Raw genomic sequence first — 14,877 nt, 5'->3', positions numbered from 1 at the left:
TGTTCCACCTTTGTTTCACCCAGTGGTTGTGGTTGTTCAGATACAGGGGTTTAGCCCATCATTTACTATTGTACTATTTCCTGTTTGGTTATCCTTAATCCACATTTGTGATCAGGTTAACTAGAAAAACTGCATTGCTGCTGTTAATACATATAGTCTAGTTGGTAATATAGTATAAAATACCATACTCTAATAAAGATTCCAGATCTGGAAGATGTGAATAAAAGATGCTAAATGGTGACAAGCCCTGTATTCAAGTGGAAGAAACAGGAAGTTTGGGTCTGAGTCTTAGGCCTTACTGCTAGGCTTTTTGTTGAAACCACTGTTGGGAGAACAGAGCTGCAGGTGGTGTGTGTTGTTTCAGAGCCATAGGATAAAGGAAAAGGCCTTTTGTAAGCCAGTTCCCTGCCCCTAACCCTTTTGATATTAACTCCTAAATTAAATTTGTAGTTTGCACCACTCAAGCTGTTTTTCTCTCTGTCTTGCAGGGGTTGATAGTTCTTGGAGAGGCACCTCCCCCAGAGCACACAACAGCCGACTTATTTCTTCCACTTAGTTCTGAGGTGAAAACAGATCATGGGAGTGATAAATTGGTAAGTATAAAAGACAGAAAAGGGGAAATGAGTGAGAATGCAGAGTGTAGCTTCAGCACACAGTTTATTCTGTGTAATAAGGATCTTTACATTGGCAGAAGGAGGGGGACTGTTGTATCCCCTTTTATCACTTTTGGCATTTTAAGATCTGAATTCCTAAATAGGGCAGCTCAGGGCCCCCTCCTGCAGCTGTGTAGCTGAGTTTAAATTTTGAAAGCGGCTCCTAACTCTCAAGACAACACAGGGCAAGTGTGACATTATGGAATATTACTGGGAGTTAGGAGACCGTGTGGCTCTGATACCTTTGACAAGTAAGGTAACCTTTCTGGACCACTATAAAATGAAAGGGGTGGACTAGGGGTATAACTCACAGCAGTATTGAAAATGCTCCCTGAGTTACCCCCTTTAATTTTATAATGAGAATAAAGCTGTCATTTTTCGTAATCTTCTGTGTCCTTAGGGCCTCACTTAGATCTCTCTTCCATGATTCCTTCCCTTTCCCTGATTCTCTCAACACCAACATTAATCTGTTTATCTTCTTAATTCCAAGAACACTTTTTAAAAAAATTTATTTCTTTTACTTTTTACATTTCCCCAAGAGGTCAGTGGCTTTTCTGAGTACTAACATTTCTTGTTAATAATTTGTTATTAATTTATTAGAAATTCCAAAGTCTTGTGACAGTAGTTTGTTTGAGAGGCTAGTAAGCAGTTCTGGGTCTTTAAATTGTAGGTTAAACCAGCTAGTCTCCTTGCATCTGCACATCAACAAAGCTTGTTTCCTTTATTATCATCATCATTGTTAGCAGGAACTGACAGGATATTGTAGAAGCTAACTTTCCTAATGAGAGAGCTTAAAAGAAAGCCAGCTGCTGATTGTAGGGGTATATGTGAAGACATTAAGAGATTGATAGTTCTTAACTGGAAGGTAGTTTTAAATAAAGAGCAGAAGGCCAAATTGTACCACCAAATAAATCCGTAACATTTTTAAAGTGATTTGTGAAACTGTGTTAGTGGTTGCTCTAACCAGGATAAAAAAAATGGTTATAAGTGAGAGAGAAGACATGGGTAAGTTGGAAGGTCAGCTATTGCTGGTGGCATGATAGGTACAGGAAACCTGAGGTTTGAGGCAGATGTGATTGGGAGTAAGTTTTATGTAGACATTTATATATTGTGTGTACAGTATTTAGGGATTCCAAAAATTTTCAGGTAATCTGCAGTCCATTTTCTCTCACCTCAGCACTTGTGAAAGATAGAACATGACAGTCTCTCACTGTTTTATAGATTCTCACTGTTACAGTTACATGCATACACATATGTGCACGTGTACCCACTCCATCAAGGAGTTGTCCCTTTCCCTACCCACTTGCATTTGTATAGTCTGTATTAGATTGTAAGGTTCTTGAAGGTCAGGATCATCTTCTTCATTCTTCACTATGTTTCTGTGTTGTATAGTAGATAGCTTTTTGGATTCAAATAATTATTATGAAAACAAGTATATACTGTCACTTTACGTCTTCGAGGAGAGGTTAACCACTGCCTTTCTTGTAAAGTATACATACTTTATGAAAAACCTTCAAGTGTCTGACATTCTAAAGGAAACAGAAGGCAGTACATTTTTATTGTTTATTATACTGGTGAGTGGGCTGCAAAGCCTGTATTCCTTAAAAAACGTTAAATGACTTTAAGGTAATTCGCCATTTGAAAAATGCCAGCTATTTGCAAAGCTGTGCCAGGCAAAGCTTTTCATTGTAGGAAAGCATATTTAATTTTGCCTTTTTTATTATCAAGCTTCTTTTGTGAAAAGTGATTGATTACACCTTGTCTTCTAAATTTTGCTTTAAAAAAATCTTAGGTCACACTTGACAGGGGCAGTGGTAAATGATCATACTTAACATTTAGCCACCCTATTCTCTATCCCCCCACCCAATGGAAGCATTTATTGCCTTTTTTTATTTGTTACCTTACCCCCGCTAAAAAACATGTGAAGATTTGTGGTTTAAAATAATTGTGTAAGTAAGAGGTGTTTTTTGTTTTGTTTTGTTTTATTTTTGTATTTTTTTTTCCTGGAAGCTCACTGGGATTAACAACAACTGAAAATCAGAGGACTTTTTTAAGGTGTCAAAATATAGTTCCAAGAAGTTAGACATAGTTTTTAAAGAAATATATAGTGACTTACTGATTAAGGTGGGAATTCTGATAGTGGCAGATAAAGTATCTTGATAACAGATACTGATTTGTGTATGTGGTCATTGAAAGGAAGATTGCTAGAATGAGATTAATCAGTAGCTTAAATAGATATTAATGTCCTGTAGAATAAAGTCATAACCTTTGGAGTTATATTTTCAAATAGACACAAATGAATTTAAGCTTGTCAATATTCTAAAAATAAACATCCAACTTAAGGCATCTGGGTGCTAATCAATTATAAATAGTAAGTAAAACAAAGTTAAATAATTTATGGAGAGTCATATGGCCTTTGGATGGGTCTGTTACCTGATGTTCCAGGGTTACGCTGAAAGGACACATAATCATATTTTTGCCTTATTTTCGATTTAAAGGACTCTTTCTTGACAGAGCCAATATCTGTCTGCTTTGCTTATGAGCACAGTACAGATATAGTTGAAACTAAGGTGTTCTTAAAAGTGCCCAACTGGAGACTGGGTGCTGAGTGAGCCTTTTTTGAGCCATGGATACAAGCAAGGAATATTCCCTGAGATGAGGAGGCCGGGGGAAAGGAAGGGAAGATCTAAGGAAAACCGCTAGAAAAATGCCCATTTTTCTTTTAACTTCTTCATCTGACTTCTAACTCAGAGGCAGGTTTGAAAGGTAAGAGTAGGTGGAGGAAAGAAACTAAGGGCCTCTGACTTTGCTTTGTAGCTGCTGATAAAGTCAGCTATGCACTAACAAATTCTAATATGAAATTAAAAGCCTTCTGAACAAAAAAATGTATCCCAGGAAAGAGAGAATGTAAAAAGCTTTTGAGAGTTATTCTCCAGTGTTCTGAAACATACTCTTTGCCTCTTCCTCTTCCCTCTTTGCTCTCTTGAATAAATAGTAGTCCTCTTTCCCCTGCCTGAGAAAGAGTAATAAGCGAAAAGAAAAAAAAAAAAAAGAGCTAACTTAGAGCCTATGCATGTTACTTGGTAGGTGAAGAATGTACTTAAAAATTACCAAAGAAGGTGAAAAAAATTCAAGCAAAAAGTATTCTCAGAGATACAGGCCTCCTTGGTTCATATGGTACAGTGCTGCTTGAACTCAGCTAGAGCCACAGTCTCACTGGCTTGTATATTGTCAGAGGATGGAGCTCACAGCTGCCAAATAACCAGAAATTGAGGGAGAAATAATGGCAAAGAGGGAGACATGGGTAGGGGTGTGGGAGGGGTTGGTGGAGGAAAAAGCTTAGCCCTGCAGTCTTTATAAATTCCTCCCAGATCTTGAGCTAACTCCTCAACATGTGCTCTGGAGGGATCTGATAGTGATAGAGCCTGGTAGAGAGGAACAGTTGGTAGGCTGAAAGAGCTGAGCAGAGAACGTAGTGGCTGCCCACTGCAGGGAAGACAAAATTTGGAGTTTGAATCCCAGCAAGACTTGTAAACACCTTGGGCCTTACACTGAAACCAAGGAAGGCTCATGCCTTAGGAGTTAAAGACTTACCAGGACAAAGGGACTCATTATAGAATTAAGGAGAAATTCAAAATAGACTCCATGATGTGTCTGTTTAAAAGCATAAAACCAGCACTATGAAATCAAGGTTTACTTGGCTTCTAGCCAATTAGAAATTTGTCTGCTAGAGCAAAAATTAACACAGTTCAGGCTAAATTAACTGGATCCTGAGTCTCTATAACATACACAATGTCTGTAATATAACATAAACTTAGTAGACATCACAGTAAACAGGAAAATGTGATCCTTAGTCATGAGAAAAAGTAGTCAGTAGAAACTGATTTGGAAATGTCTGAGAGGCTGGAATCAGGAAATAAGAACTTAAACATATTTTTATTAGCTGCTTTTAAAGATTTAAAGTAAAAGATAGTGAGCAAAAGTGGTGAGAGTGGCTAGTCTTCCAAAACTTTATTGAATAAAAGTGTGAGATTTTTTTATATTAATATAAAAATTTATAAAAAGAGTGAGAGGAAAAAGATGTGTATGTGTTTTGTGAATTACTTTGTTGTATACCTGAAGCTAACACAGCATTGTAAATCAGATATACTTCAATAAGAAAAAAAAAGATAGCAGATGTGGGAATCTCAACAGAGGTGAAAACCAAAAAAAAAACAATCAAATGAAACTTGAAGAACAAAAATTGTAGAATTGAAAAGTACAATACGAGCATACCTCATTTTATTTCACTTTGCTTATTGTGTGTCACAAATACCGTGTGGTTTTTTTTTTGTTTTTGTTTTTGTTTTTTTAACAAGTTGAGGGTTTGTGGTAACACTGTTGAGCAAGTCTATAGGCACCGTTTTTCCAACAGCATTTGCTCATTCACATCTGAGTCACATTTCGATAATTCTTGGAATATTTCAAGCTTTTTCATTACTTACTATATTTGTTATGGTGATCAGTGATCTTTGGTGTTATTGTAATTGTTTTGGAATACCACGAATTGCGGTCCTTATAAACAACTTAGTAAATGCTGTATGTTCTGACTGCTCCACTGACCAGCCATTTCACCATCTCTCTCCCTCTCCTTGGTCCTCCATATTCTCTGAGACAACACCAGCAAAAAGATTGACTTACTGAAAGCTCAGATGATGGTTAGCATTTCTTAACAATAAAGTATTTTTTAATTAAGGAATGTACTTTTTTTAAAAAATGCACAATGATAATAGCACACTTAACAGACTACATTGTAGTATAAACATAACTTTCATATACACTGTGAAACCAAAAAAGTCATGTGATATGTTTTATTGTGGTGGTCTGGAACCAAACCTGCAGTATCTCTGAGATATTCCTATATCTGAGTAAAATATTTACTAGTTACACTTAACAGCAGATTGAAAACTGTAAGAAAGTGTCAGTGAGCACAGTAGATCGGTAGAAATTATCAAACCCAAGAACAGAAACACTGAACATAAAAATGTTCAGAAATGAACTGTTTATTGGGGAAACAGTAAATATATATGATTTTAATTCCAGAAGGTGGAGAGAGAGAGAGAATGGTACAGGGGAAAAATTTTGAGGAAATAATGGCTGGATGTTTAAGTGAAAAAGATCAATTTATAGATTTAAGAAACTCAAGATAATAGTAAGCATGAGAAACATAAAGTCGTGAAAATCAAATGTGAAGAAAATTCTGCAAGTAGCCAGATGGAAAAGATACATTCTACATAGAACATTGATAAGGATCAATGTTTGTTATCAGAAACAATGGAGGACAGAAAATAATGGAGTGAGACATTTAAAATCTTAAAGAGTGAGAGGAGGACCTCCTACTCAGCATTCTATATACAGGAAAAGAAAAATCTTTTTAAAATGTAGACAAAATAAAGTCATTTTTAGATAAATGCAGAGAAAATTTATTGCAGAGTATCTGCACTGAAAGAAATGTTGAAGGAATTTTTTTAGCTAAAGGCAAAAGATACCAATTAGAAACTCAGATCTCTAGGGGATAAAAGGATAGGAAAAGATAATGCTTTATGAACAATAAGCATAAGAAAGCTATTATAGGTATATTACTATCAGCAGAATAGTATTTAAGACAAGAAGTATTACCAGAGATACATGACATTTTACAATGGTACAGGGGTCAATTAATCAAGAAGATGTAGCAGTCATAAAGGTGGATGCTTCGAATACATGAAGCACATATATGTACAACTAAAGGGATAGAGAAGTCCATAACCATATTTGGAAATTTTAGTACTCCTCACTAAGAAATTGATAGAATGACTATAAACAAAAAGTTGAGGATGAAAAGATCCAAAGAACACTACCAATCACCTTGACTTGATAGACATTTATAGAACATATACATAGACACCTCCTCACACTCCCGTACTTTATTGTGTAAAGTAGGAATAATAATACAATTCCTTAGTGCATTATCTGAATTTCCAAAATCCAGAGATCTCTGAGAACCAAAATTGTTTTTTCTCCTAAGTTCTGTGTCAAACTCATTTGGTGGCAAAATTTGATCTGGCACGATACTTCTAAGACTATATTTTTAATTATCCATAGCTTTTTGAAGCAGAAATAATGATGTATTTGATTTTTAAAAGTTAAGGTTTTATTTTTTAGAGCAGTTTAAGGTTGACAGCAAAATTGAGCGGAAGGTACAGAGATTTCTCCTATACACCTTGCTCCACACTTGCGTAGTCTCCCCCATTGTCAACACCTCCACCAAAGTAGTATGTTTGTTACAATTGATGAGCCTACATTGACATGTCACAACCATCCTAAGTCCTTGGTTTACATTACAGTTCACTCTTGATGTTGTGCATTCTCTGGATTTGGATTTGGATTTGATTTTTGAGTCACTTACCTAGTATATGCAATATATGACTTTTTAAAAGTTTGGATAAATTGCCGTAACATAGGTCCTCAGAGGTTTTGGGAAAGAGTGTGGTTGTGTTCCTACTTCTTTAGGGTTGTTGATAATTAACTATTAAACTATAATGTGTTTATGACAGTGTTTGGTAAAAGTTCATTGTTGTTCCAAACTGCGCTGTGTGTCTGGGAAACACCTATAAGCAGAACCAGATATCCTCCTTTGAGGGCTTCATATTATTATTCCAACAGGTATATAACAGGGGAAGAATTCTTAGTTCTTCAGGAAACATAGCTCCATAGGGAATGGTGTACTTACGCAGAGTCCTGGTGTGGGGAGTGAGTTCCAGTAGGGAGGATACTGCTTGTATAATGTAAAAGAGGCTTGAGAGAGCCTGGCATTACAGAAGAACGACACATACTTTTCTGTGATGGAGTTTTGGATAATTGTGCCAGTTTGTGTTGAATTTTGTATTTATTTTAATGAGCTTATACTTCATTCTTGTAGGTGATAGGAGGCTGTAGACTGATAGCAGATTCTGTGTGAATGAAATTTGATTCAGACTTACAGGAAAGTTGCAGAAGTCGTACACAGAGTCCCCACACCCCCTTCATCCTGCTTCCCCTGTGTTAACAGTTTGCAAAACCAGGAATTGACATTGATACAGACTCCATAGATTTTTTTCGTTTCACTCATTTTTCACTTATGCCTTCCTTTTTAGTCCAAAATCCCACATTGCATTTAGTTATCGTATCTCTTTAAGTCTCTTCCAGTATGTAAGCACGTTATTTGTCTTTCATGACCTTGACCCAAGAGTATTGGTCAGTTATTTTGTGTAATGTTCCTCAAGTTGGAGTTGCCAAATGTTTTGTCATTAAAGGTTTTGCATGTTTTGCACTAACACCACAGTAGTGATACTGTGCCCTTCTCAGTGCACCATATTAGGAGTACATGATGGTGGTGGAAGCTTTTTTCACTTAGGTAAGGTGGTGCCAGCCAGGTTTCTCCATTGTAAAGTTAGTATTTTTCCCTTTGTATTAAATGACTATCTTATGGAGGGGGATACTATGCATATTTCTGTTACTCATTACAGTTTAGTCTGTAATTTTACCATTCATTGGCGGGTTTTGCCTGCAACAGTTATTACTGTGGTGTTTGCTAGATGGTGATTTTCTCTTTTCTACATTTGTTCATTGGAATTCTATTAGAAAGAGCTGTCCCCCCCTCCCCCATTTATTTAGTCAATCAGTTGTTTATTTCAGAATGGCTTCATGGATAATAATTTCACTTCATGGATTACGCTCTTACTGTTATTAGTTATTCACTTGCTCCAGTTATCTCAGCTTTTGGCATTGAGATCTCCTTCAGTTGGTGCCTTGTCCTTTCAACATGCCCCCCTTGTTTTTTGAGCATTTACTTTCTGACACAGAATGTCACAGGCTCATCTTACATTTTACCTGCTTGAGCCTTAGTTTATGTTATTAGAGAACATGGTTTTGAAACCAAGATCTGGTACTAGTTGTTTGTGCTCATTGCTACATGGTATCATTGCTTCTAGGACTTCTCAGCAGACAAAGCTGCGAAGTACTACATGTATGCAAACACATGCTTACACAGAGACATAGTTCGTTACCTACCCATCTGTATATATGTTAAAACCATGAGATTATACTAACACCTTGTAACACCAGAGCCTTTCTCCTTCCTCATTGATACTTATTTGTTCAATCTTAGTACTGTATAAAGTAGTTTAATAATTGCCAACTCATACCCCTGTGAAAAATGTATTTACTAACCAGAGTACAATATTGTATACAGTATGTTGGTCCTGTAGTATACAGTCAGTGTAACCAAAGTTATACTTCGGTTAGTTCTTTTCCTCCTAACACCTTTCAGTGTGATAATGCAATTATTTTGTAAGAGTTAGGTTCTTCTGTTACTATATGTTCCATTTCTTCCTTCCCCCGCCCCCACCAACACAGTAGTTGATGTTTATTATTTCTTGAGTGTGTGAAACATTACTACAGTTCTAAGTTAAAGGTATACAGAAGGCTGTTGCCCCTGTTCTCATTTCCACCTTCTTTCTGTTGTGCTCCCACCTCCTGTAGGTAGCCAATTTCATTAGTTTTTGCATTATCCTTCATATATTTTTTTCCACAAATGAGCAGATTTTATTATTTGTGTTTGTTTCTATTTGTAAAATAAGCCTGTTTTTTACCCTTTCTTTACTTTGTGGAATTGATAGGGTTAACAAGTGAACTATTAAGCGAAGGACTAATGCTTTCCCAGAAGAAAAGCATGCTAACAATGTTAAGCGATTGATTTTTCTTTTTAAACAATTCAGGTACAATCTTCCTACCATTGGTTACACAGGAACAGTGTTCTTTTCCTTGAAGTTCTGTAGTCATTAGGGAGGATGAATGGTGCATTGGCCCCAGGAGTGTTTTGAGATAAGAGGCTAGAATGATGGGTACTGGCTAGGGAATGTTTGATCTACAGTATTTAAAAAAAAAAAACACTGACCAGTTAAGACCTTTAAAATAAATTGGACTGTGGATAAGTAACTTGAGTAGTAAGAATTTATAGGACTGTTTTTGCAGTTGTCCTTTTAGATTCTAGATACGTAGTTTTCGTGGTGTTAGTAAGTATAAGTAAACTTAGGTTTAGTAGTCTGGACTTGTAACAGCATTATGCTGGTTGAAATTTTTAAATGAATAATTCAAAATTCCTTTTTAATGTAATTATGTAGATTTTAACCTCAATACAGAGACATAGGAAGGTGAGGCACATAGTCCCATTTCACATATGGAGAAATTGAAGCCTGGGTAAGTAACTTGGTGGAACTGGAATTTTCAGAAAGCTCCACTTCCAATTATAATTTCTTGGCCATGGTGCTAGTTCGTGGAAAAGACTGGTATCCTTTTTATGGGCCAGCAATATTTGGGTAATTTTAAGCAAGACTATGCTGAGTATCATTGAGATGGAGAGCATCTTGACCCAGGATTAAAAGTTGAATTCCTTATACTCAGTTAGCCTTTTATTTCCATTTTGATACTATTTGTCAGAAAGGCAATAACTAACCAAAACAGAACTGTTAAAATTTGTAGACAAATGTGGTGCATCTAAGAAAATGGTATTTCAATTATGACATGGCTTTACTTGAATAAAGATACATACATACACACATACATATCTTGCAGTTACAGTTTTATTTTATGATGTTTGTAAGTTGTGTGCCTTTCGATTTTTACTCCCTTACTTTCTCTACTTTTTAGTAAAACAAATCCAGTTAATGTCAGTTCTTAAGTCGCAGGAAAATCTACTCCATAAACATTAATTTAATCTAGCTTTTCTTTAAGGGCTCTTTGTCACAATTAATCCGGCCAAGAGGGTGGAGTAATGAATTAGACAGGTGCCTGCTTTATATGAATAACAAAATTAAATTCGTTAAACTTCATTGCTTCGTTAATCGTTTTATTCTCTATACCTGGCCCTTACATTCAGGGGGGAGAAAATCACTTCAGTAACCCTCCTTGCTACCTTTAACTCTGAGATTGTCTCAAAAGGTAATTCCCTGGGGCTCTGCTTTAGAAAAAAGGGGAATTGCAGAAGCACTCTATCTCCCACTTCAACTTTTCTACTCTTTTCTGGCTGTGGTATGGATGTACCCTCAGAGTGGATCTGAGCATCACATAAAATTCAAGAGAAGCTCTGTAAGAATTCCTGCTTTCTAGATGGTAGAGCCTTAAATTCTTTCATCGTTTTTACAGTTCCCCATTTAATGACAGATACCTGAGTTATGCTTTAGTTTCCTAAAAATACTAATGATGTAAAGCACTGCAATAGTAATGCTCAAGCTTAAATTAGTATATGGATTTCACATTTGTGAAGTGTTTGTTAGTGTTTCTCTACCCTCTGTCTCTGTAGCCCTTTGGACTGCAGGATGAGGGAATGTTTGTTCACTTTTCCTTAATGCAATGTGAATGCATTTAAGAAACTCTTAAGTAAAATTACATGTTGTTTGTGAGTTGTGATTTTCTTTTTTCTAAGTGGAATGCTATTGGAGGATTGAGATTAATATTTTAAGCTCTTTGAATTTGAGAATGAGTGATGAACCTGGTTGCCCCAGTGCCCTGCTTTTGGATCTCAGGGTGATTACAGGATATCCTCAGGTATTCTAAGCAGATCCCTTCTGAATATTCACTGCCTCTTTGTATAGTTGGGACTGGAATCCCTCTCAGACTTTATGCTCTTAATTGCTGTATGCTTCTGTATCCTTGAAAACATTTTTGTGCTGAATAATGTTTTGCCTGTTGACTTCTGTTTTAATTTGGGAAGTTCATGTTCCTCCAAGGAAAAGATACACTGAAGACTAATGGCCTTTACATATGCTATAGATCTGTAGACATGTAAAACAAGGATAGGTTGTTAGCAGTAGTTATCTATAGGTGGTGAGATTACTCATGATTTATGCTTTTTCTTCTTTGGGCTTTCTATAAGAAGGTATGTTTGTTTTGAAATGAGATTTTGTTAAAGAATGGTAACATTTTGTCTTGATGGGTATTCTAAGTGGTTAATTCTCCATAATCCCTACAAAATAAATCTTAATCAAATGGAAAGTGAGCCTGTTGCTTAAACATGGCACTTTGTAAATAAAACATGTAGTGTATATCAGATCTCTGTCATAACCTAATGCTAAAAGCTCTTATTTTAACTGAATACAAAACTGACGGAAGTTCTTTACATCAATATCAAACTAACAAAAAGTTTATAGTTACAGTGTTTTCATGTTGAAATTTTTTCATCTAAACCAGAACTTCTGAAATCTAGGAAAGCTGTAACATGCCTGGAGTCACACATCTGCTGAATCTTAAATCCCATCCTTTGTCATGCCATAATATTTGTTTGGGCTTCTTGAGGTTTCCCCTGAATAGTAAATCCTCACTAGCATTCAGGAGGATATTTGGGTTTGGGCTATTTTTTTTAATGTAAAAATATTATCTAAATATAAAGAAAATTTCAGAGTAATCCTATTCTGCCTCTGTAACATTCTTTTTGTCTTGTCATTATCTACATAAGTACATTTTTAGTCACAGTTGTATTAAGAATATTTTGAATTTAACGCTTTTCCTAAATCATTTCTACATATAAGACTGTGTTATTTTCTGTCTTTAAGTATTATTCTGGATAAAGGAAAAAGAAATGTCCTTTATGATTATTTTTAATATTCTGATTTGGTATATGACAATTTATAATTTATTATATGCCTCAGATGTTAAGCATTTAGGTTATCGACATATATCCTATGCAGTGAACACCTTTGTATATAAGATTTTGGGGGATGTGTTTGTTGAGTTATTTCTCTAAGATAAATTTTAAGGATTGAGTAAAATACTTTGTCCGAGGATGTGAACATCTTTTTAACTCTTACATATTACTTTTCAAGAGGAAATCAGTGTGACTTTCAAGGCAGTGAGTACTTTAGCCAAATTAAACATAATTTTGGCATTTTTGACTAATACAGCTGTTCTAGGTATTTGTGATGACAGTGGGTGAATAGGATTTCTAACAAGACAGAACATTTCCCCAGTGTTTACTCATGTGTCTTGTCTGTTTACATACTTTGATCTAGCTTTTTGGATAATTTTTATTTTTCAAATTAGCTTCCCAGTCGATTGTCCTTTCTTGAGACTGCTCTCAGGTCTGCAGATCCTTCGGTGTTTTCTCCTTGGGGGTATATAAAAATCAAAGAAGTTCAACAATTTTGGGGGGTGGAGGGTGGTAATTAGGTTTTTATTTATTTATCTTTAATGGAGGTACTGGGGATTGAACTCTGGACCTTGTGCATGCTAAGTGAGCACTCTACCACTGAGCTATATACTTCCCCTACAATATTGATAAGTAGAATTTCAGCCTCAAAATACTGGCTTTGATGTGTACTGGTAACAGTTACAGGAAGGGGAAAATCAAAACACCCTAAAGTCAGTTTGAGTGTAAGGAGGAGACAAAGACCACAGCCATTCTGTGGCACTGCAACAACTCGCAGAGCCGAGGGATAACTCATCTGTGGCTTTACTGCCTGTAGCTGTACTGCAGAGAGACTTCTTGTGATTGACATCTCATGGCTGCCCCTGGCCCTTTTAGTCTAGTAAATATATAATTTGTTTTGAAATAGTGAGGTTCAGGCTTTTCCAGATTCTTTCCCACTCCCTTTTTTCATTTTATATTCTAAACATATATAGTTGACTCTTGAACAACACAGGGTTTAAATTTAAAGCGTGAATAATTTATTGTCTATCCTCCCTATCCATGGTTCCTCCACATCCGTGGATTCAACCAACCACAGACTGTATAGTATTTACTTTTGGAAAATGTCCGCCTATAGTACACTCAAGCAGTTCAAGAGTCAGCTGTGTTTGATTTGTATAGTCCAGAGACAGTGTTAATACCTAATAAATAGTATTAGGTAGTTCTCATTGAGATTTTATTCTTTCTATTTCTTTTATCACAGGGGGATATATATATATATTTTTTAAAGTATGGTTTTCTGGAAGCAAGCTTCCGGCATACACTGTGAAGTTAAGCAGATATTAACTACATTTAAATTTCCCCCTGGTTGATACTGAATTTATGTACCTTCTTGACCCTTAGATTGAAGACTTGAAGACTCCTATTCCTATGTAATTGCTAAGTTTCTGTTCTATGTAATTAGGTCATTTCCATCAGTAGACACTTTACTACTTTAGTCTGTTAAATATTTCAATTCTTCACCCCCCTTTTCCCCAAAGCAAAAGCTGATTGATATTCTTAATTATTTTTGTTTCCTCAGTCGTATGAGTTCGTTGTTGTTGTTTTAAGGCCAAAAAATGCATTTATTTGGGGTTTGTTAGAACTAGCCTAGGAGAGACAGATCCAAGAAGCACTTGAATTATGTTCCACATTTGAATTTTGTTTTTCAAGTTGGTCATCAGAAATTTTAGGTATTATATTAAAATGAAATAGTGCTACTATTCAGTCTAGTGCTGTTGGTTTAATGTTGCTAATATATTTTTGTTTTCCTCCTCATTAAGATTGAGTCTGTTTCTCAGCCACTGGAAAACCATGGTGCCTCTGGTCATCCTTCAGAGTCATTGTCTACCAAATCATGTGGGGCATTGAGACCTGTCAATGGAGTTATTAACACGTAAGTTTTAACCTCTTCTGCACACTTCTGGTACTCAGCGGGCATGTAAAAGATGAGCTTGAGGCTCTTAGTTACCCCTAGCCAGGACTAACCCTTGTTTAAAGAAGCAGAAACCTTATCAGTTCACAATATTGTGCATACCTCCTACTGTAGCAAGTATATATTAAGTAGCATACTAATTATTTTCCTTGTACTTATTGTGGCCTAAAATTGACTCAGCATGGAGAAAAATAAAAGGTCCTAAAGTTATTGTGAATCATTGTGATTGGTTCTGTCTTGGTAGAATTCCTCAGAAGTGTTCACATAAAATCCTCTACTCTAGAACAGATTAGACCTCTAAAGGCTATGTTTCTAAATCTGTATTTGAAAGATCAAGAAATCTGCCTGGAAGTGAACAGTGGGTGCACATCCCTAAAAGGCAAGTTTCACAGGAGGACTGATCCTCAGGCACCTTATTAACATTTGCAGAATTCATCATTTTTTTTACCACTTGTGATTTTCTAAACTTTTTTAGTGAAAGGAGAAAACCTCATACAATTATGAAGAGAAACATGAGTAAGAATTCTAAACTTTTTTTAAATTTTTGTTTTCGTTATAGAAGAGAACTT

General features: G+C 35.8%; 1 protein-coding gene across 3 annotated transcripts in view; it reads left to right on the top strand.

Annotated features, from left to right (window-relative positions):
* Positions 1-14,877, top strand: part of KANSL1 (KAT8 regulatory NSL complex subunit 1) — a 163,511-nt gene that overhangs the window by 110,605 nt on the left and 38,029 nt on the right. For all 3 annotated transcript variants that reach the window (XM_015235177.3, XM_031685559.2, XM_015235176.3), the window contains 2 exons: positions 489-593; positions 14,157-14,269. In XM_015235177.3, the coding sequence (XP_015090663.1) occupies positions 489-593; positions 14,157-14,269 (218 nt within the window). The remainder of the gene's footprint in view (positions 1-488; positions 594-14,156; positions 14,270-14,877) is intronic.

Source organism: Vicugna pacos, chromosome 16 (genome assembly GCF_048564905.1).
Source record: "Vicugna pacos chromosome 16, VicPac4, whole genome shotgun sequence".
Taxonomy (NCBI): domain Eukaryota; kingdom Metazoa; phylum Chordata; class Mammalia; order Artiodactyla; family Camelidae; genus Vicugna; species Vicugna pacos.
The sequence above is the reverse complement of the archived record's forward strand: the minus strand, read 5'-3'. Positions and strand labels throughout refer to the sequence as shown.